The 22,655-nt window shown below is 35.8% G+C and overlaps 1 protein-coding gene across 2 annotated transcripts in view; it reads left to right on the forward strand.

Moving 5' to 3' along the window:
* Positions 1-3,669: 3,669 nt before the first annotated feature.
* The window catches only part of LOC145317188 (uncharacterized), a 35,854-nt gene continuing 16,868 nt past the window's right edge, over positions 3,670-22,655 (forward strand). The window contains exons 1-6 of one of the 2 annotated variants that reach the window (XM_080158141.1): positions 3,670-4,061; positions 4,850-4,902; positions 5,392-5,628; positions 6,020-6,149; positions 6,341-6,412; positions 20,131-20,314. In XM_080158141.1, coding sequence (XP_080014267.1) covers positions 3,826-4,061; positions 4,850-4,902; positions 5,392-5,628; positions 6,020-6,149; positions 6,341-6,412; positions 20,131-20,314 — 912 coding nt within the window. In that variant the 5' untranslated portion in view covers positions 3,670-3,825. The remainder of the gene's footprint in view (positions 4,062-4,849; positions 4,903-5,391; positions 5,629-6,019; positions 6,150-6,340; positions 6,413-20,130; positions 20,315-22,655) is intronic. The other variant, XM_080158142.1, reaches the window with a different exon arrangement.

Raw genomic sequence — 22,655 nt, forward strand, 5'->3', positions numbered from 1 at the left:
TATGGATGTTGTCATCCTTGTTTAACTAGGAAGGGAGGTGACACTGAACTCTAAATAATACTTGTATCTAAAGTTATATGAACACGTTATCTCTTTTGTTATATAGAATTAATATGTAAAGTATTGAATAAAATGTTGCCAAAACTGTTTTTTTTTTTTTATAAAATATGGTTATAAGTAGATTGTAGATTTTGTGTTTAATAAGCATGACTTTTATGTATGTATTGTATATCGTATGTACATATCAATTGATTAAATTGGATATATCATTACTAGGATGTTACGCCAGATTTTCATGTTCTTTGATAAAGTGAAACTCGCAGTGGACTAAAACGATAACTCCTATCCATAAAAGTATTAGGATGTATGAAGCGATATAATTCAGTTAAGCTTCTTATACGCCAGAAATCACATTAGAAAAATTATCCTCCACCCTCAAAAAAAATGGAAAGTAGCGGGGTGATAGAAGACTTTCCCCCCCCTTTCCTTGGAGTGCCCATAGAGGCATATAGGAGCGTAGCCGATATTGCTTTTTAATACCATGGTAATTTGCATATAAAGTATATGATCAGGATGTTTATTAATTCTAATAATACATTCATCGTGTGGTATTGTAGATAGACTATTAACCCTTAACGGTCGGGGGGGGGGGGGGAGGGGTTGAACGCCCCCCCCCCCCCTACGTTTTTTTCTATCTCATTTTCTGTGTGTGAAAGATAAAGAGCCCAAACTGCGTGACTTTTTAAGTATAGGTATGACACATAACTGAGAGTTGGAATTTTTTGAATATATTCATCCTGGCGGGCACAGGATGCCAGCAAACCTCGCAGAGTCATCCAGGTAAAGAGCAAAAATATTTTTTTGACTTAAACAAAGCATTTTATCTTACCAAAATACTAAAATATCCTATAGTAGTATATCCCCATTTTAAATAGGTGTTCAAGTCAATTTCAGGTTCCAGGTATGATCCTGCAGGTCCTGATCCTCCAGGTCTACAAAAACCTTTAAAAATCACCTGTGGCCGCAATTTTTGAATTAGAGACTTCAAATTTAAGCTTTTCTTACATGTCTACATAACGCATTAAAATTTCATAAAGATCCGCCGCAGTTTTCCCGCCGACCGCCGACTGCCCGGCTGGCAGCTGCCAAGTACAGCTGCGGCCGCTGAAATTTATAGTTTGTTATTTCTAATATAAAATTTACATAAAAAAAACATTTTCTGCAAAAAATTTCTTCTAGCTTCAAAAATAAGAAAATTACAGCTGTTTGAAATTTTTAAGTAAAAAAGGTTGTAAAAACAAAGGTTGTTAAATAAAAGGGTGAAGGAAGCGAAAATTGACTTTGACTTACTTAAGGTCGGAAATTCATTATCAAACAGGGGACTTGCACAAAAAAAATTAGCCCTCTAGCTCTTATAGGAACTGAGATAATAGGGGGGAGCATTTACCCCCCCCCCCCGTCCGATTAAGGTACGGCAAGGGGCCCGACTGTTAAGGGTTAAGACAGGATAGGAAAATTTCCATTTTTTGTGGATAGTCCCTATAAAACTAAAAAATACATATTTTTGATCCAGTGCAGCGGCGGTAATGTAGATTATACGTGGACGTTATGACAGGCGAAATTTTTTGTCAATCTAGCTTGCTAACATGGAGGGGAGTGGATGGTGTATGTGAGTAATATTATTTTAGACACTGCGTGTTTCACACTTTATTCGAAAACATGAAAATTTTGGTGTAAGATCCATGTAATAATATATCCATTTTTACATACAGGTAAACAGACAGACAAAGTGAGCTATAGAGTATCATATAAATCCATAAGAAATCTAAAAGCCAAATCCAATAAAATTGAATTAGGATAATCTCAGATTATTACATTAAAATAAATATAGCTATTAAAATAATTTTTAAGATGCATAGTATCTCTATAATTGTCATCATCATCAATTTTATGCAGTAAGTACTTTCTTGTTGTCCATTTTGTTGTCCGTGATTAATAGATAAAAAAGTAGCCAAATAAAAAAAGGATGACAACATTCATAAGAAGCATAAAAGCAAGGATGACAACATCCATAAAAGCGAAGCACTGAAACGGTAGGACAAACGGACATTAAAACTTGAATAGTGTCAGAACTGAATAATCATAATATAAATTCATAAGGGTCAAAGCAAAATTGTAAGTAAATTTGTTAAAAAACTGCTTGATTCAGGATAATGTTTATGGACATACTTACATTTTTAGGACTTAATTATAGAGTTGCTTCGCTTATTACATTATACTTTGTTGTCCCAGGAATCAATATACCAAAAATCAGATCAATCAGATGATTAGTTCACATAAAAGTTTGTTGTTAAAAAAGTAAAAAAATCAACATGTTTAAAATGGACGTACGGACATTTTGGTAATGATTATAGAGTTGCTACGCTTTCTAAATCGTACCTAACTACTAAAGGAATCACCATGCAAAATTTGAAATCGATAGGACAATTCTAACATGCCTAAATTAATGAAAAAAGCTATCCGTTACGGACGTACGGACAGACGGACGACCCTAATTATAGAAAAGCTTCGCTTTTAAAAAGAATAAGAAATAGTATAGCATCTTCTATTAATTCAATATTGAAAAAAAATAATAAAAACAATCAAATCTAGGAACACATAAACAACAAAATAACTGCATTAGAAGGTATTCTGTATTAAAGGCTAACATTACCCCAAATAAATTACAGAATTGCTACGCTTTTTTTATTATGTTAGTAAAAGAATTGCATGACTAATGTAAACAAGCGAAGCTCTAAAATAAAAAGGAAGGACAAACGAACATTTCGCTGAAAACATTGTACTTTGTTGTCCTAGGAATCAGTTTTCAAAAAATCAGAGATGAATAGGATAATTACATCACAGGAAAAATTTAAAAATCAACAAAATATTATAAATGGACGTACGATAACGATAATAGAGTTGCTACGCTTTTTAAATCGTTCCTAACTGTAATAGGAATCATCAGGCGAAGTTTGAAAACGATAGGACAATTCTAACCTGTCCAAATTAACGAAAAGAGCTAACTGTTACGGACTTATAGAAAAGCTTTGCTTTTAGAAAAAATTATTTGGTCTTAGTTACATAATTAGTCTCACCTTGGTAGAATGCAACAATTAGTGGATTCTGAGAAGCCTCGCTTCATGTTAATCCAAACCTAATTGACATCTTATCCCTTTTTTAGAGGGGGTGGGGGGGAGGGGTTTGTGAATGTCAATATATACATAAGTATTCAGAGGTGGAGTGGTATAAAAGGGGGGATATGTACGCGTGGATAAAACAATGTGACCCATAGAACCGTAACGATGTGCGACACTTTTGTAGCCAACTTTATCTAAAGTAGGGAGATGTGGGGGGGGGGGGGGGTAAGGGCAACAGTGTAACCACTTTTTATGACACAAACACCTTCCTCAATATAGAGCACTTTTCAGCCTGTGCAATACTCCTTTTTATACATAAACCAACAGCAATTCTAATCTATTTATCTTTTAATTTTAATCCCAGCTCCTTCTCTTTTATAAATCTACCAAAGCCCGAAATCGACCCCCCCCCCCCTTAATTTACATCCTATTCAAAATTGTTCCCTTCCGACTGTAAAAGGATTAGTTAGTAATGGTATTAAATTATTTTTAGTCACACCAAGCCTCTCTCATGTTACACTTCTGTATAATGTAAGTGTAAAACAAATATTAATTAATAATATTTCAATAAAATAAACTTTGTTGGCTTTCCAGAAGTGATTTAAAATTAACAAAAGTGAATAAAATTGTACTCTAAAAGTGTTAAATGATGTGGAAAGTGTTATTTGCAGTTGCGCTACTGGTAAGCGTAGAGGCTCAGGATAACAGACGGCGGAGGATTAAAAAGAAGATTATAGTGCCATCCGGCGGAGAGGAGGAGGCCTGGGAGGATAGTATGAGTGAGGGTGCTACACAAGTAGCGGCTGCTCAGGTTGTGGCTGCTACACAACCAACGGAAGCGCAGGTTGCTGAGTCGCAAGAGATGAATAAGTCTGGCAGAGGGTAAGACAAATAAAAAACATTTGGAAGTTTTTTTATGTTTGCCTGTCTATTTGTACCAAAGTATCTCACTAACCGCTAGACCGATATGTTTCTTCTTTACAGCGAAGCTTATCATAGTTCCTGAGAAGGTTTATAAATATTTTGGGGGAGGATACGACCACCCTCCCAAGAGAAATTACATATCACAAAAACCATTGGCAAAATAATGGATTCTAACAAATTGTCTTTTTTTTATTTTCTCTAATCATTGCAGATATCCAAAATTTCTGTTTTCGTTGATTTTTTGTGTTTTACTCTTTTTGCTTGACTTTCTGTAAATAAAATGCTGTAGGAAGGTGGATACATTCCCTGGCTCCACATTTCTCTACTACATCCTTGTAAGCAGCGTTGCGGAGCTGTTTGATTTTTGTGCGGCTCCGGCTCCGGCATAAAATCAAGAAAAACTTGACATATTTATTTTCCCCACGTCTATTTTTGACTTTTTAAAAGTTTTAAAAGTTAAATTTTTGATAAAAATGGACTTGAAAAACTTAAAAAGGGCATTTGCACATGACAAAACAGAGTTACCAAATTATAGTCTATAAAAAATCTCTTTATTTATCTAGTCTGGAGCCGGAGCCGTTTTTTAACGAAAATTATGGCTCCGGCACCAGCAAAATATGGCGGCTCTACGGCTCCCGGCTTTGCAACACTGCTTGTAAGCATGTTTCACCCTCCTGATAAAACTATTTAACAATATATGTCGATGTTATTGTTCTTAAACAAACACATGAACTGTATGTTTTAAGGTTCCTGGATGATTATTATTCAAAGTTTGATGTGAGAGCTGACACTTTGCCACAGGAAATTATTATCCAGAAAAATTACTTTTATTAAAAACAAATGTCAATTAATATTAACTGTCTCCAATTTTTGGCCGTCAAAATCACAGATTTTTCTAGAAATGTATCCATTATTATTAAAATGCATTAAAAACAAAACATTCAATATAAAGATTTTTTCATAATGAAATACTGAAGGCAAAATAGTTCTTTCTAGGGGCCCGAACAATTATAATTTAAACATACCAATAATGAATGTATTAAAACTTGGATCTTAAATCAGATTTTTATGTTTTCTTATAAAGTTAAACACACAGAGGGCTAAAATAAAAACTACCCATTCCTCTCTATTACCCCCAAATCCTCCCACCCTTACTGGATGAACACGAACTGACCAATAAATCAGTTCTTGTTCAGAAGCCAATTAGTATTTTTCCAGAGATTTTAATTTTTTTATTTTCTTATCAAGCGATATATTTTAAGAATTGAACTATTGGATAAATAAATATAGATTGCTGAGAGTTCAAGAGGGCGAAAGGAATTAGTTTTGCCAAAACAACGTCCTGGAGATGCATCCCCGCTGTACAGACCATCCAACCTGTTGCTGCCCAGCACACCTGGCAAGGACATCGAGGCCATGGCCTCCAACCAGGTCTCCAGCTACGAAGCTCAGATGTATGCCAAGCAACAAGAACAACTTTATTCACAGCAACAACAAGAGCAACAACATTATGCACAACAACAAAAGGAAAAAAGAGAAATTTCTATATATTGATAAAATTAACATAAATAATCTCCAATCTGCAGGGAAGGAGGGGATAATGAATTGTAAATTTTTATTAGAGCGTTTTATCATTCGTTGGCTTAAAACTTTGAGTACTTACAATGGCAGTGACCAAAATTTTCAACCGATAATTTATTCTCTATTGTTGGATTCCTGTCAATCTGGGTTAATGCAAATTATGTCAAAGCTTTTTTAGCATTTTGATCTCATAACAAATTTAAATCTTTATTGCTACCCAAATGTTGTAATAATTCTTTTTTGATGTTGTTTTGTAATTTTCTTGTTAATAACAAGCATTATTTTTTCATTAAAATTAAGTTTACAGTTTTTTAATTTCTAATTTGTGAATGGTTAGGAACAGCAGCTTCAAGAGATACTATTACAAAAGCAGCAGCAACAACAATTGTTATTGAAACAGCAGACTCTGCAACAGCATTTGCAACAACAACAACAGCTACAGTTGGAAAGCCAACAAAGTTTTCAGTAAGATATTAAAAATAGATATTGGAATTTCATGAATATAATACGAGTTGAAACGATACTTGATAAATCTTTAAACTAGTTTCTCTGCAGTAAAAAATGCAATGTTTATTATTTATTACATACCTACAGACTGAAAAAAAAACATAAAAAGATGTAGCAAATAAAAATATTAACTTTTTTATTCATTTAAGGACATCAGAGTTACCCCCCAGCTATTCTCTGCCTGTAAAAGATCCAAACACAAATTATCTCCAGTCTCAAAGGTAAATTTGTTTGATTACATTCAGCACTGCACTGGATGAATACTGAATACAACTCAATATTTTCGTGTATTATTTTTGTTTTGAATTAAATTTTAAAAATGTCTATAGCTTTATAATACTTTCTTGGACATCTAAAAAAAATCTCTACCTAGTTTGTCTGTCTGTCTGTCTATCTGTAGGTAAAGAAGCTTTTTATAGTGCCTATAAAAAATGGTACACCGACAAACGTCCTACCGCGACAAACGTCCTAATGCGACAAACGTCCTAAACAACAAACCTCCAAAACGACAAACCTCCTACTGCGACATCTCTTAAGTAAAACGTCCTAATTTTTTTTTTTAAATAATTCGTCCAAATTTGATTTTAAAATGTTCTAAGATAAGAGGCAATATATATTATCTAAAAAATTAAAGGTCTATTTTTTGTAATGCACAGTTGTATCGGGTTCGAAGCCAATCCGTTTCATAGCCAACACAGACTTTGGGAAAACTGTCGGACAGATTTTTTAAATTTAGCTTATGGTTAAAGTTATTCAAAAAATAAGTTTTAAAGATTATTTTCCTGTGTTTCACGCCATTTTGAATTTTATATTGATAAGTATTCTTACAATTAGAGGATTTTATTCTTAAATTTGGAAGATTTTTCGGGTATAGTCCTTTCCATGACATCGCTCCATATGGGGCGATGATTTTAATTGATCGCCTCTTATGACAAGGGGCGATGTGATGGCTCCTTGAAAGGGGCGATTTAATAGCCCCATATAACAAGAGGCGATGTTATGACTCCTTGAAAGGAGCGATTTAATAGCCCCTTGCCCTAAGAGGCGATTAAATGATCCTTTATCGCTCCTTTATCGCCCCTTCTAAAGAGGAGATGATATGTCCTCTTATCCCAAGGGGCTATTTAATTAAATATCGCCTCTTCATGGCCCCTTCACTATTATATATATCTTAGTCCCTTGATGGCCCCTACATCGCTCCTACATCGCCCCTTCATCGCTCCTCCATCGCTCCTTCTCCAAATTTATATTACATTGTACTTTGATGGCCCCTACATCGCCCCTCCATCGCTCCTTCTTCAAATTTATATTACATTGTACTTTGATGGCCCCTACATCGCCCCTCCATCGCTCCTACATCGCCCCTCCATCGCTCCTACATCGCCCCTCCATCGCTCCTACATCGCCCCTCCATCGCTCCTACATCGCCCCTTCATCGCTCCTTCTTCAAATTTATATTACATTGTACTGTGATGGCCCCTACATCGCTCCTACATCGCTCCTTCATCTCTCCTACATCGCCCCTTCATCGCTTCTTCTCCAAATTTATATTACATTGCAACTTGATGGCCCCTACATCGCTCCTTCATCGCTCCTACATCGCTCCTTCATCGCTCCTTCTCCAAATTTATATTAAATTGTACTGTGATGGCCCCTACATCGCTCCTACATCGCCCCTTCATCGCTCCTTCTACAAATTTATATTACATTGCAACTTGATGGCCCCTACATCGCTCCTACATCGCTCCTACATCGCTCCTCCATCGCCCCTTCATCGCTCCTTCTCCAAATTTATATTACATTGCAACTTGATGGCCCCTACATCGCTCCTACATCGCTCCTACATCGCTCCTCCATCGCCCCTTCATCTCTCCTTCTTGAAATTTTTATTACATGGTACTTTGATGGCCCCTACATCGCTGCTACATCGCTCCTCCATCGCTCCTACATCGCCCCTTCATCGCTTCTTCCACAAATTTATATTACATTGTACTTTGATGGCCCCTACATCTCTCCTCCATCGCTCCTCCATCGCCCCTTAATAGCCCCTTACCTTAATTTATATAAAAAAGCCCCTACATAGCCTCTCCATCGACCCTTAATAGCTCCTTACCTTAATTTATATAACATAGCCCCTACATAGCCTCTCCATCGCCCCTTAATAGCCCCTTATCTTAATTTATATAACAAAGCCCCTACATAGCCTCTCAATCGCCCCTAATAGCCCCTTACCTTTATTTATATAACAAAGCTCCTACATAGCCTCTCCATCGCCCCTTAATAGTCCCTTACCTTAATTTATATAACATAGCTCTTACATAGCCTCTCAATCGCCCCTTAAAAGCCCATTACCTTAATTTATATAACATAGCCCCTACATAGCCTCTCCATCGCCCCTTACCTTAATTTATATAACATAGCCCCTACATAGCCTCTCCATCGCCCCTTAATAGCTCCTTACCTTAATTTATATAACATAGCCCCTACATAGCCTCTCCATCGCCCCTTAATAGCCCCTTACCTTAATTTATATAACATAGCCTCTACATAGCCTCTCCATCGCCCCTTAATAGCCCCTTACCTTAATTTATATAACATAGCCCTACATAGCCTCTCCATCGCCCCTTAATAGCCCCTTACCTTAATTTATATAGCATAGCCCCTACATAGCCTCTCCATCGCCCCTTAATAGCCTCTTACCTTAATTTATATAATCCTTACCTTAATATATATAACATAGCCCCTACATAGCCTCTCCATCGCCCCTAAATAGCCCCTTACCCTAATTTATATAACATAGCCCCTACATAGCCTCTCCATCGCCCCTTAATAGCTCCTTACCTTAATTTATATAACATAGCCCCTACATAGCCTCTCCATTGCCCCTTAATAGCCCCTTACCTTAATTTATATAACATAGCCTCTACATAGCCTCTCCATCGCCCCTTAATAGCCCCTTACCTTAATTTATATAACATAGCCCTACATAGCCTTTCCATCGCCCCTTAATAGCCCCTTACCTTAATTTATATAGCATAGCCCCTACATAGCCTCTCCATCGCCCCTTAATAGCCTCTTACCTTAATTTATATAATCCTTACCTTAATATATATAACATAGCCCCTACATAGCCTCTCCATCACCCCTAAATAGCCCCTTACCCTAATTTATATAACATAGCCCCTACATAGCCTCTCCATCGCCCCTTAATAGCTCCTTACCTTAATTTATATAACATAGCCCCTACATAGCCTCTCCATTGCCCCTTAATAGCCCCTTACCTTAATTTATATAACATAGCCTCTACATAGCCTCTCCATCGCCCCTTAATAGCCCCTTACCTTAATTTATATAACATAGCCCTACATAGCCTCTCCATCGCCCCTTAATAGCCCCTTACCTTAATTTATATAGCATAGCCCCTACATAGCCTCTCCATCGCCCCTTAATAGCCTCTTACCTTAATTTATATAATCCTTACCTTAATATATATAACATAGCCCCTACATAGCCTCTCCATCGCCCCTAAATAGCCCCTTACCCTAATTTATATAACATAGCCCCTACATAGCCTCTCCATCGCCCCTTAATAGCCCCTTACCTTAATTTATATAACATAGCCTCTACATAGCCTCTCCATCGCCCCTTAATAGCCCCTTACCTTAATTTATATAACATAGCCCTACATAGCCTCTCCATCGCCCCTTAATAGCCCCTTACCTTAATTTATATAGCATAGCCCCTACATAGCCTCTCCATCGCCCCTTAATAGCCTCTTACCCTAATTTATATAACATAGCCCCTACATAGCCTCTCCATCGCCCCTTAATAGCTCCTTACCTTAATTTATATAACATAGCCCCTACATAGCCTCTCCATCGCCCCTTAATAGCCCCTTACCTTAATTTATATAACATAGCCTCTACATAGCCTCTCCATCGCCCCTTAATAGCCCCTTACCTTAATTTACATAACATAGCCCTACATAGCCTCTCCATCGCCCCTTAATAGCTCCTTACCTTAATTTATATAGCATAGCCCCTACATAGCCTCTCCATCGCCCCTAATAGCCTCTTAATACCTTAATTTATATAATCCTTACCTTAATATATATAACATAGCCCCTACATAGCCTCTCCATCGCCCCTAAATAGCCCCTTACCCTAATTTATATAACATAGCCCCTACATAGCCTCTCCATCGCCCCTTAATAGCCTCTTACCTTAATTTATATAACATAGGCCCTACAAAGCATCTCCATCGCCCCTTAATAGCCCCTTACCTTAATTATATAACATAGCCCCTACATAGCCTCTCCATCGCCCCTTAATAGCCTCTTACCTTAATTTATATAACATAGCCCCTTCATAGCCTCTTCATCGCCCCTTACCTTAATTTATATAACATAGGCCCTTTATGGCTCCTGTACAGCCTCTGTAATTGTATTGCCCCTTCATTATAGAAGGTAGGGCATTAAGGTAAGGAAGGAATGTGACCCTCTACAGTTTTAAATTTAAGTTTTAAAAGGATGACAAGGATGACAACATTTATAAAAGCAAAGCTCTGAAACGGTAGAAAAAAGTTAAATGAACATTAATAATGTAGAGTGTCAGAACTGAATAGTCAGAACATAAATTTAAAATTCGAAACAAAATTGTAAGTAAATTTATTGAGAAATTGCTTACATGCAGGAAAATGCTTAAGGACGTACTCACATTTTTTGGACTTGATTATAGATATGATTCGCTTATAACATTCTATTTTGTTGTCCTAGGAATCAGTATCCCAGAAATCAGATTAATCGGATAATTTTGATACATAAAAATTTGTTCTAAGTTAATAATTAGTATGCTTAAAATGGACGTACGGATATTCTGATAATGATTATAGACTTTCTAAATCGTACCTTTCTACTACAGGAATCACATGCCTAAATTAACGAAAATAGCTAACCGTTACAGACGTACGGACTGATCCTTAATATAGAAAAGCTTTGCTTTTAAAAAGTTAAAAAGATTTTTTGAGGGGATTGGGTAATATTTTTCTTGGGGTGAATTTTCTGGGAGGGTGGAGATACCCTCCCTCGAAATAATTATAAACCCTCTATGAACTTAAAAGAAGCTTCACTGTAAAGGAGAACCATATAGGTTCAGCGGTTAGCTTTTCTACAGACAAAAAAAAGATTACTACTTTATATAATAGGTTATGAAAAAGGAAAAAAAAGCAAGATAACAAGGATAACAACATTCACAAAAGCAAAGCTCTAAAATCAGGAGGTCAAACATAAATTTTGTTAAAATTAGCGTAAATCTATAATACAAAGTAGAATGATGTCTGTCCATCAATCTGTCTGTCTGTCCGTCTGTCTGTCCGTCTGTCAGTCCTTAAGATCTCGGTAACCACTGGACCGATTATATTCTACTATTCAGGGAATATACCTACTGGTCCTGTGGTGGTTTTAGGCTATTTTCTTGGGGGGTGGGATACCCCCAACCCCCCCAAAAACAAAAAAATCCCCCCCCATTTTTTTTTTGCTGAAGATTTTCTTGGTCCTATTACGAATTTCGCCAAAAAAAATTTTTATCACCTCTTGGGGCAAAGCCCCTAGAGGCTAGGGGCGAATCTGCTAGTATAGAATATAGTAAAAGGGCATAATTTTATTTTTAGTATTTGATTATAATACTAAACCTTGTTGTCCTAAGAAACATTACTCCAAAACCCAGATGAATGGGACAATGATATTATACAAAAAAATGGACGTACATACTTTCTAGTAATGAATATAGTATTGTACCCAACTGTTATAGAAATCATTCTGCAAAGTTTGAAATCGATAGGATATTTATAACATGTCTAAATTAAAGAAAATGTCGTCAAACCGTTTGGACGTACGGACAAACCAATCCTTACTATAGAAAAGTTTCGCATTTAAAAAGGAAAATTATAATGAAAATATAATGAATTAATAAAATAAATATAAATAATATAATAACATAATGAAATAAAGAAAAAAGAATAAACTAAGAGAATGAAATTTTTTAGTTAAATAGAATATTGAATAAGGATCATATAATGGACAAACAGACAAAGTAAGTTATAGAGCAGACTTTAAGAGAATATGCTATTACTCAAAGATTATCACGAAACCTAAGTCTTTTGAAGCATAATTGAGAGACAGACAAAATAATTTATAGACTGGATATACATATGTCATGGGAATATTCACTAAAAATCTCAACAGTCTATCTTTAACAATAGCAGAGAAAACCACATGCTTAACTTAATGAGAAGAGCAATGACGAAAGGACTAACCCTAATTGTAGAAAAGTCTCTCTTTTAACAAAAAAAGTATTTTTTTTGGTCTGAAGCTTAAAAATTTCATAAACTGACTAAATTCTCCATTTAAGGGAAGCTTCACATAGGTCATGGGATGGTTTTTTGCTTTTTCATTTTCAGATTTAAGCCCCTAATTGGTTTAGGCTATTTTTCTGCCTCCTTACATTAAAAAGAGCGCAGCTGCAAGTGAATAAGAAAAGAGAAATATAAAAGAAGAATACATATTATCCTATTATATAAAGTAGTAAAACATAAACAAACGTTGGAGTGGACAAACCTAGGAATGGGACAATCGTCGGAGTGGACATTGCTTATGTAAAACGCAGGAGTGTCTTTTATTTTATTTATAAGATAAAAATCTTTCAAAACAAAAAAAAATCTTGAATATCTTTTCTCACAGACTGAAATTTTAAAATCAGTCTAACAGTTTTCCAAAGTAGGTAAGTTCTATCGAAAGGCAAAGGTTTGAAACAGATAGAACATTTCATTAAACTAAAACATATTTTTTTCTCACATTGTTTACAACTGTCAAATATGTTTTTTTATATGCCTAACCCCTGCAGGGGGCTTATTTGTATATTTATATCTTAACCTAACCTAACCTGTGTAGAAATAACTAAACAAATGTTGTTGAAACCTAATTTTTAAGATATTATAGACACTTCTGCGTTTTACTTATATAATGTCCACTCCGACATTTGTCCGAAACATCCTGCGTTTGTCCACGTTAATAAGGCTTTCTGTTCTGAAACTTAAGATCTCAATAACTACTAAACAGATTGGGCTTTCTATTTCAGGTAAGCTTAATATTTGTCTTGTAATGGCTTTAGGCTATTTTATTTTAAGTCGAGGGATGGTTTTAGGCTATTCTATTTTAAGTCCTGGGAAGGTTTTAGGCTTTAATTCATTCCCCTTTGAATACAGAGCCAATAGATGCTGGGGGCATAGCCGCTAGTCGATATACAAAGTTTTTTTTGTCTGTAGCAAAGGATCTCGTTTGCTGCTAAACCGATATGATGTATGTCTGTCTGTCTATACCGTAGGATCTTGCTAACCGCTGAGTCCTGAGATGATTTTAAGATAGTTTATTTTTTTTCCTTATAATAAAATAACAGGATATTTGTCCATAAAAAGCGAAGCAATATCTTAATTTTTGTTGTTGGAACTGTTATTCAGTTGATTATACCAAGGATCTAAAGGAATAAGACAATGGCCGATAAATTTTTATCCATCCCTAATAACAATACACAAAATTGCAACACTACAACCAAAATATGACAAAAGTCCCCAAAGTTTTGAGCCAACGAATAAGAAAACTTCATTATAAAACTTTGGAGACTATTGTAAAAATTGCCTAATGTTTCCTTTCTCCCTGAGATTATACAGACTATCCTTATACTAATATTTACATTAACGTAACAGGATGTTTATCAGTATCAACTGAACCGATATGCTTCTCCTTTACATTGAAGCTTATTTTACTCGCAGGAAAAGTTTTCATTTTGGGGAGGGGACCAACACTTTCAGCCCCCGGAAGGTATCACTTCCCTTAAATTCTTAACCTTCCCCCTCCCCCCCCTCTCCACCACATCTATTCATTAAAGTACTCCTAGGGTCATCTATGGGATTAGCCGTTAGTGACTTAAAAATAATTCAAGTGCAATGATATATTTACCAAATTAATACGATAATTTTGTATACATTTTTTATGAAAAAAAATTATTTTGCCAAAGGCAGCCAAAAAATAAGCAGCAAATATTTCAAAAATGCTCTGATAATCAGAGATCTACAGGGATAAGACGATTGTCGATAAAATGATATATATACATATATACAGTGTGTTTTTTATGAGAACTTTTTTGAAAGCAATTTTACCTTACTTATAGTTATCAGAATTTAATGATTAATGGCTTATTCTCTTCTTTTTTATAACCTTTAATAGAAAAGCAAAAAATATTTCAGTTTTTATTCAAAAAGTACAGTAAATTAAAAAATTTAAAACTTAGGTGTCAACATCTAAAAATGGTTTTAGTGCATTTTTCTTATAATCTACCTTTGCAAGAATGGCTGCAAAACGCTTCAAAGTTGAGATATAGAGCTAAAAATTTATATAGATACTATTTGTGACATGTACTAGAACATTTTGAAATTTGAAGGCCATATCTCAACCAGGGAGGGAATACTGGCCCCCAAATGTACTCCCTCCATTCTTGGAAAGGGTAGAAGATTTGAGCATAAGAAAAATGCGCTAAAACCATTTCTCGTATTCATTTGAATCCGGTGGATAGGAACCGGTTCTCATCCATACGAAAAAACTATGTCTAGCATCGTATTATATCCAGCTTTCTACGAATATAGATATGTACAATCATAAGATTAAACCCAGTTTTTTTAGCCGGTGCCTTCGGCACCTCGGGCCTAAAAAAACTAGTTTTAATCTCATAATTGTACTTTTTATATCCGCGGAAAGCCGTTTATAATACTATGCGAGAAATAACTATTTTAGATGTTGACACCCATGTTTTGAAATTTTGAATTTACTGTACTTTTTAAATAAAAACTGAAATATTTTTTTGCTTTTCTGTTAATGGTTATAAAAAACGAAGAGAATAAGCCATTACTCATTAAATTCTGATAACTATAAGTAGGGTAAAATTGCTTTCAAAAATGCTCTCATAAAAAAAAACACTGTATATATATGTATGTTTATATATTAATTATTCCCATTGATGATTCACAAAATTACCCCTTCTTTAGTTTAGAATTAGTGGTTAAAACATTTAGACACTCAACTTAATGAACTAAACAATCACAAAACAATAAAAAGTCCCCAAGGTTGTTAATCTAACGAATAAGAAAACGGTATTATAAAACTTTGGAGACTAGACAGCACTCTTGGATAAGCCAACTTATAACACTTTGGGAACTATCCTAATCCTCCCTGGCGAAATGACAATGAGATTTTTTGGTAAATTTGTGGCAAACTTTATTCTTAATAAATTAGCACTTGCCAAAATTATACTGGAGAGATATTTCATTGAAGGATAAATCTTTTTTTTTGCCCAAACTTTTCGTCAGCCAATAATAACAGATAAGTTAAACATTGTAAAAATAATATAGTAACTTAACTCGAGTTGTCAACGGCAGAAATTAGGTCCTGAGATGGTTTTAGGCCTGGAAAGGTTTATAACAATTTTATCTGTATTTCTTAAAATAAATTAACAGAATCTTTGTCTGTATGTATGAATGTCTGTCTGTACCGAAGGATCTTGCTAACCGCTGAACCAATATGGTTCTCCTTTACAGTGAAGATTCCTATAGGTCCTGAGATCGTTCTCTTTAATAGGGTAGCTTCTCATAGGTCCTGGGGAGGTTAATAACTATTTTATTTTAATCCTTATAATAAAGTAAGAGGATCTTTGTCTGTATGTATGTAGAGGCTATGTTATATAAATTAAGGTAAGGGGCTTTTAAGTGGCGATGGAGGGCTATTAAGGGGCGATGGAGAGGCTATGTTATATAAATTAAGGTAAGGAGCTATTAAGGGGCGATGGAGAGGCTATGTAGCGGCTATGTTATATAAATTTGCTATTAAGGGGCGATGGAGAGGCTATATAGGGGCTATTTTATATAAATTAAGGTAAAGGACTATTAAGGGGCGATGGAGAGGCTATGTAGGGGCTATGTTATATAAATTAGGGTAAGGGGCTATTTAGGGGCGATGGAGAGGCTATGTAGGGACTATGTTATATATATTAAGGTAAGGATTATATAAATTAAGGTAAGAGGCTATTAAGGGGCGATGGAGAGGCTATGTAGGGGCTATGCTATATAAATTAAGGTAAGGGGCTATTAAGGGGCGATGGAGAGGCTATGTAGGGCTATGTTATATAAATTAAGGTAAGGGGCTATTAAGGGGCGATGGAGAGGCTATGTAGAGGCTATGTTATATAAATTAAGGTAAGGGGCTATTAAGGGGCGATGGAGAGGCTATGTAGGGGCTATGTTATATAAATTAGGGTAAGGGGCTATTTAGGGGCGATGGAGAGGCTATGTAGGGGCTATGTTATATATATTAAGGTAAGGATTATATAAATTAAGGTAAGAGGCTATTAAGGGGCGATGGAGAGGCTATGTAGGGGCTATGCTATATAAATTAAGGTAAGGGGCTATTAAGGGGCGATGGAGAGGCTATGTAGGGCTATGTTATATAAATTAAGGTAAGGGGCTATTAAGGGGCGATGGAGAGGCTATGTAGAGGCTATGTTATATATATTAAGGTAAGGGGCTATTAAGGGGCAATGGAGAGGCTATGTAGGGGCTATGTTATATAAATTAAGGTAAGGAGCTATTAAGGGGCGATGGAGAGGCTATGTAGGGGCTATGTTATATAAATTAGGGTAAGGGGCTATTTAGGGGTGATGGAGAGGCTATGTAGGGGCTATGTTATATATATTAAGGTAAGGGGCTATTAAGGGGCGATGGAGAGGCTATTTAGGGGCTATGTTATATAAATTCGGGTAAGGGGCTATTAAGGGGCGATGGGGAGGCTATGTAGGAGCTATGTTATATAATTAAGGTAAGGGGCTATTAAGGGGCGATGGAGAGGCTATATAGGGGCTATGTTATATAAATTAAGGTAAGAGGCTATTAAGGGGCGATTGAGAGGCTATGTAGGGGCTATGTTACATAATTAAGGTAAGGGGCTATTAAGGGGCGATGGAGAGGCTATATAGGAGCTTTGTTATATAAATTTAGGTAAGGGGCTATTAAGGGGCGATGGAGAGGCTATGTAGGGGCAATGTTATATAATTAAATTAAGTGGCTATTAAGGGGCGATAGAGAGGCCATATAGGAGCTTTGTTATATAAATTAAGGTAAGGGGCTATTAAGGGGCGATGTAGGGGCCATCAAGTTGCAATGTAATATAAATTTGGAGAAGGAGCAATGAAGGGGCGATATAGGAGCGATGAAGGAGCGATGGAGGAGCGATGTAGGAGCGATGTAGGGGACATCAAGTTGCAATGTAATATAAATTTGGAGAAGGAGCGATGAAGGGGCGATGTAGGAGCGATGAAGGAGCAATGTAGGAGCAATGTAGGGGCCATCACAGTACAATTTAATATAAATTTGGAGAAGGAGCGATGAAGGAGCGTTGTAGGAGCGATGGAGGGGCGATGTAGGAGCGATGGAGGGGCGATGTAGGGGCCATCAAAGTACAATGTAATATAAATTTGGAGAAGGAGCGATGAAGGGGCGATGTAGGAGCGATGAAGGAGCGATGTAGGAGCGATGTAGGAGCGATGTAGGAGCGATGTAGGAGCGATGTAGGAGCGATGTAGGGGCCATCACAGTACAATTTAATATAAATTTGGAGAAGGAGCGATGAAGGAGCAATGTAGGAGCGATGGAGGGGCGATGTAGGAGCGATGGAGGGGCGATGTAGGAGCCATCAAAGTACAATGTAATATAAATTTGGAGAAGGAGCGATGAAGGAGCGATGGAGGGGCGATGTAGGAGCGATGGAGGGGCGATGGAGGGGCGATGTAGGGGCGATGTAGGGGCCATCAAAGTACAATGTAATATAAATTTGGAGAAGGAGCGATGAAGGGGCGATGTAGGAGCGATGAAGGAGCGATGTAGGAGCGATGTAGGGGCCATCACAGTACAATTTAATATAAATTTGGAGAAGGAGCGATGTAGGAGCGATGGAGGGGCGATGTAGGAGCGATGAAGGAGCGATATAGCAGCGATGTAGGGGCCATCAAGTTGCAATGTAATATAAATTTGGAGAAGGAGCGATGAAGGGGCGATGTAAAAGCGATGAAGGAGCGATGTAGGGGCCATCACAGTACAATTTAATATAAATTTGGAGAAGGAGCGATGTAGGAGCGATATAGGGGCCATCACAGTACAATTTAATATAAATTTGGAGAAGGAGCGATGAAGGAGCGATGTAGGAGCGATGAAGGGGCGATGTAAGAGCGATGTAGGGGCCATCAAAGTACAATGTAATATAAATTTGGAGAAGGGGCGATGGAGGAGCGATGTAGGGGCCATCAAGTGGGTTGTTATATAAATTAAGGTAAGGGACTACGGAGGGGCGATGGAGAGGCTATAAAGGAGCCATCATGGGGCTATAGCATAGCCTCTTATCATAAGAGGCGATATGAACGCCCCTTCAAAGGAGCTATTAAGAGGCCATGAAGGAGCTATAGCATAGCCTCTTATCATAAGAGGCGATATGAACGCTCCTTAAAAGGGGCTATCACATCGCTCCATATGATAAGAGGCTATGCTATAGCTCCTTGAAGGAGCTATAGAAAATCATCGCCCCATATGGAGCGATGTCATGGAAAGGACTATACCCGATTTTTCTTATTTCATAATTTTTGAAAATTTTTAGGACGTTTTACTAAATAGATGTCGCATTAGGACGTTTGTCGCATTAGGAGGTTTGTCGTTTAGGAGGTTTGTCGTTTAGGAGGTTTGTCGCATTAGGACGTTTGTCGGTGTACCTAAAAAATTACGTCATACTGGCCTACCATTGGTCAATTAAAGTGTATACTGGCCTGCCATTAGTAATTTAGTCTGTGTATCATTGGCATTTGTATTGTATGACGCATTTTTTATACGCAGCTTCGTAGGTAACACATTTGAAATTTAGCATTTATCTACAGATTTTCATTGGATTTTCTATTTTATTTTTTCTAAAATTAATTAGAAAATCATTCTCAGTAGTTTATGCAGTTATTGAAATATATCTGCTAAAGCAGTCGGGCGTATGCTTAGTATTTGTGTCTGTCTAAATTAAATTTTTCGTATCTTAGACATTTTAAATCAGATGTTTTTTAGTGCACAAAGTATCAGAAATAATTTCCATTTGTCTGTAAGGTTTGTTTCAGAAGTTGAGCTTCTTGGGTATTAGATGGAAAATAAAGGAAAATGAGTTCGAATTAGTTTTAGCATTCTATTCAAGATTGACAAAAGGTCATTTTAGTGAAAATCTGCTCCTAATCTAAAAGTGATTATATTCTTTTTAGGATTGAGTAATTTATGACAGTTCAAATAATTTACAGCAATCTAATTCAAATTTTCAAAATTATTGATTTAAACGAAGGAAAAATTTCTATAACAATTAATTCATACATTTTATTGTTGAAAATGGAACCTGGTGCCAAAATTACATTTTCATTAGAGCGTATAAAAAATATTGTTGCCTACATCAGCGAATACAACCCTGTGTAACCCCCCTGTAATTAGTAATATACCCACTTCCCTTTACATGCTATCACCCAGGTCATATACATGTTTTATACTTATTGTTGATAATTTATGATATATTGTTGTAAAATGTACCATAGATGTCAAAGTGTTGTACTTCCGGGTGTGAGAGAGGAATAAAAATTGAATCATATTATAGAAATGTACAACAAATTTAAAAGTTTTTGGAGATAAGGTTAGGTGAAGTTAAGTTAAGGATCGCACTGCAGGGTTAGTGCCCATTTTAATTAAAACCGCAGGGTTACAGTCCTGCTGAGCTCTTTTGAAAATTTTTCTTAAAAGCTTAAAATAATGCAAAAATAAACATAATTTTTTTTAGAAGATCTGACTCTTTGGCAACTAAGATGGACCAATTGAAAGAACAAGAAAAGCATTTGCTACAGCTGCTCTCCAGAGAGTCAGAGCTGTCAGCAGCTGAGAAGGAGCAGCTTATGAAGCAGCTGGAACTCTGGGAGCAGAAGAGAGCTGCCTTGGAGCTGGAAGCTTTGGCTGCTGAAGAAAAGGTATAAATTATATTTTTTAAAGAAGGTTATAAAGCGTTCGGCAGCTGGAAAACAAGGTATAATGTTATAAACGAAACATCTAAATAATCATGTCCTAAGATATAAGCAAGGAATACATTTACAATTGAAATATTTGCAACTAATTTACATAAATTGATAACCTGCTTATGAAGTTCCCACACACTACAAGTTATAATGTTCGTTTGTCTTCCTTGCCATCAGTGTTTAGAAGCCGAAAGTACACTTCTTATTCTTAAATTAAGTACACAATGCTAAAAAACAGAAAAAAAGTAAGCGAGATTTAAATGACAAAATAAAAAGTTGTTATTATATTGAAGCATATTTGATATAATGATATGATTCCATCATGCATGACATTAAAATATTGACCTTGGTATATTTATTTAGAATATACAACAACATTACAATTCTTTTGTCATCTTTTATAGGAACAAAGAAAATAGAAAATATTAATTATAGGATGTATTATTTATTTAAATCTGAAGGATTACAAAATTGAATCACAATTCTAACAATACAATTACACTTACTTATTTAATTATTATAAGATGGAAGATGATTAAAGTCCCTCCACAGAATATGACGTCATACGATGAAATAACCAATGAGAGGCCAGCATAAATTTTACCATTGGTCAATTACAGTGTATACTGGCCTCTCATTGGCTATTCTATCGTATGACGTCAAAATCTGTTGAGGGACTTTAATCATCTTCTATAAGATGTATCCTATTATATAAAGACCTCTCTAACCATTGAATCGAACGAGTACTCCCCATACTAGGGAAGCGCTAAATAGGTATCGGGAGGATTTAAGGTCATTTCATTTCTTGATTTAAGTCTTGGGAAGGTTTAAGACTATTTTACTGCCCTTGCTCCTTTAGATACTCGGGGAAAAATTGCTAGTTAAAGAACAAAGTTTTAAACAATTTTCAAACTTTTTCTTAATAAAAAAAATATAATATATAAAAAGATTTCAGTTTTACATCCTAAGTATTCTAAATAATTCTCTGTGTTCAAAGCTTTAGAAAAAACAAGGACAATTATGTGTAATAGTGGAGCAGCATTAACAATTAAGAGATTTGGTGTAAAATGTTATATTTCAAGAATAGCTATTTATCCAGGGAGGGAAGGACATTGTGCTATTTATTACACTGGTCTCCAAAGTTTTTTTTTATATAGATTTCTTATTCTTTGGCTTCACCACTTTGGAAACTTTATTAAATTTTGATTGGTTGGTTCATTAAGCTGAGTGTCCAACCGTTTCAACACTAATTGTAATCACAGAAGGGGTAATGTTGTGCACCATTATTGGCCATTGTTATATCCCTTTAGATCCTTATATTTATTAGTTGTTTGGACGTCTCTTAAGGGACCTGCCGTTTGGAATATTCATTAAAACTTAGACGTAAAGACTAATGCACAAACAAAACCTAATAAAATGTCAGCTGTGCTTCCAAAAATATTGTAATGTCGCGTTTGTGATTTCAAATTTTACGCTTCGTGGTCCAATTTTTACATAAAACATAGATATGACATCTGACCCCTCTACCCCCTTCCTTCCCCTTATTTACTTTAATTTTCCCCTTTTCCTTCCTCTTATATGCGAATAATAAAACACATATATGCTTACTTATACCCTAGGATAAAAGGATTTAGCAAAACGCGAAAAACATTATGAGCTCGTCTTTTTGTCCAAAATAAAACCTCATATACCTAAGCACTTTGGGCAAATCTTTAAATTTGCTAGTTTAATGAGATTCTAATAATACAACTCTTGGTCGATAATCCTTACGTGTAATTGGTTGGTAGAGTGTCGTGGAAAATTATGTTATAAAAGTATATTTGGAACCCCATGAGCCAAAATAAATAGGTAAAATCACTTACATGTTATATAAAATTTATTATATCCAATGTGGGGAGCCTTATCCCTTTACGCATCTAACTCTTACTTAACCTAACCAAACATAACACTAAAAATATTAAAAAATACATTATAAAAAAAGATTGTTTTTAAATTTTCGTTGCAAAATTTTCTTCTAAAAATTATATCCAAGCGATACTTAATATCTTACACCCTGTGAATTACTGGCAACCCCCTTCCTCCTCTTGTTGTGTTTAATATTCTGGCTTCTGATTATATTCGAGGTCAACTTCAAGGTAATGAGCAACAGCTGCAACACCAACATCAACAACACTCACAACAGCAATGAAAGCATCGATCTGATTTTAAAAATCTGAACATAGTTTTTTTGCTTTCTGTTTCTTATTTAAACCAATAATAAACAATGGATAATAAACTGATATGTATAATGTATATC

The sequence above is a fragment of the Acartia tonsa genome, chromosome 4 (genome assembly GCF_053477335.1).
Source record: "Acartia tonsa isolate MP-2025a chromosome 4, ASM5347733v1, whole genome shotgun sequence".
Lineage (NCBI taxonomy): Eukaryota > Metazoa > Arthropoda > Copepoda > Calanoida > Acartiidae > Acartia > Acartia tonsa.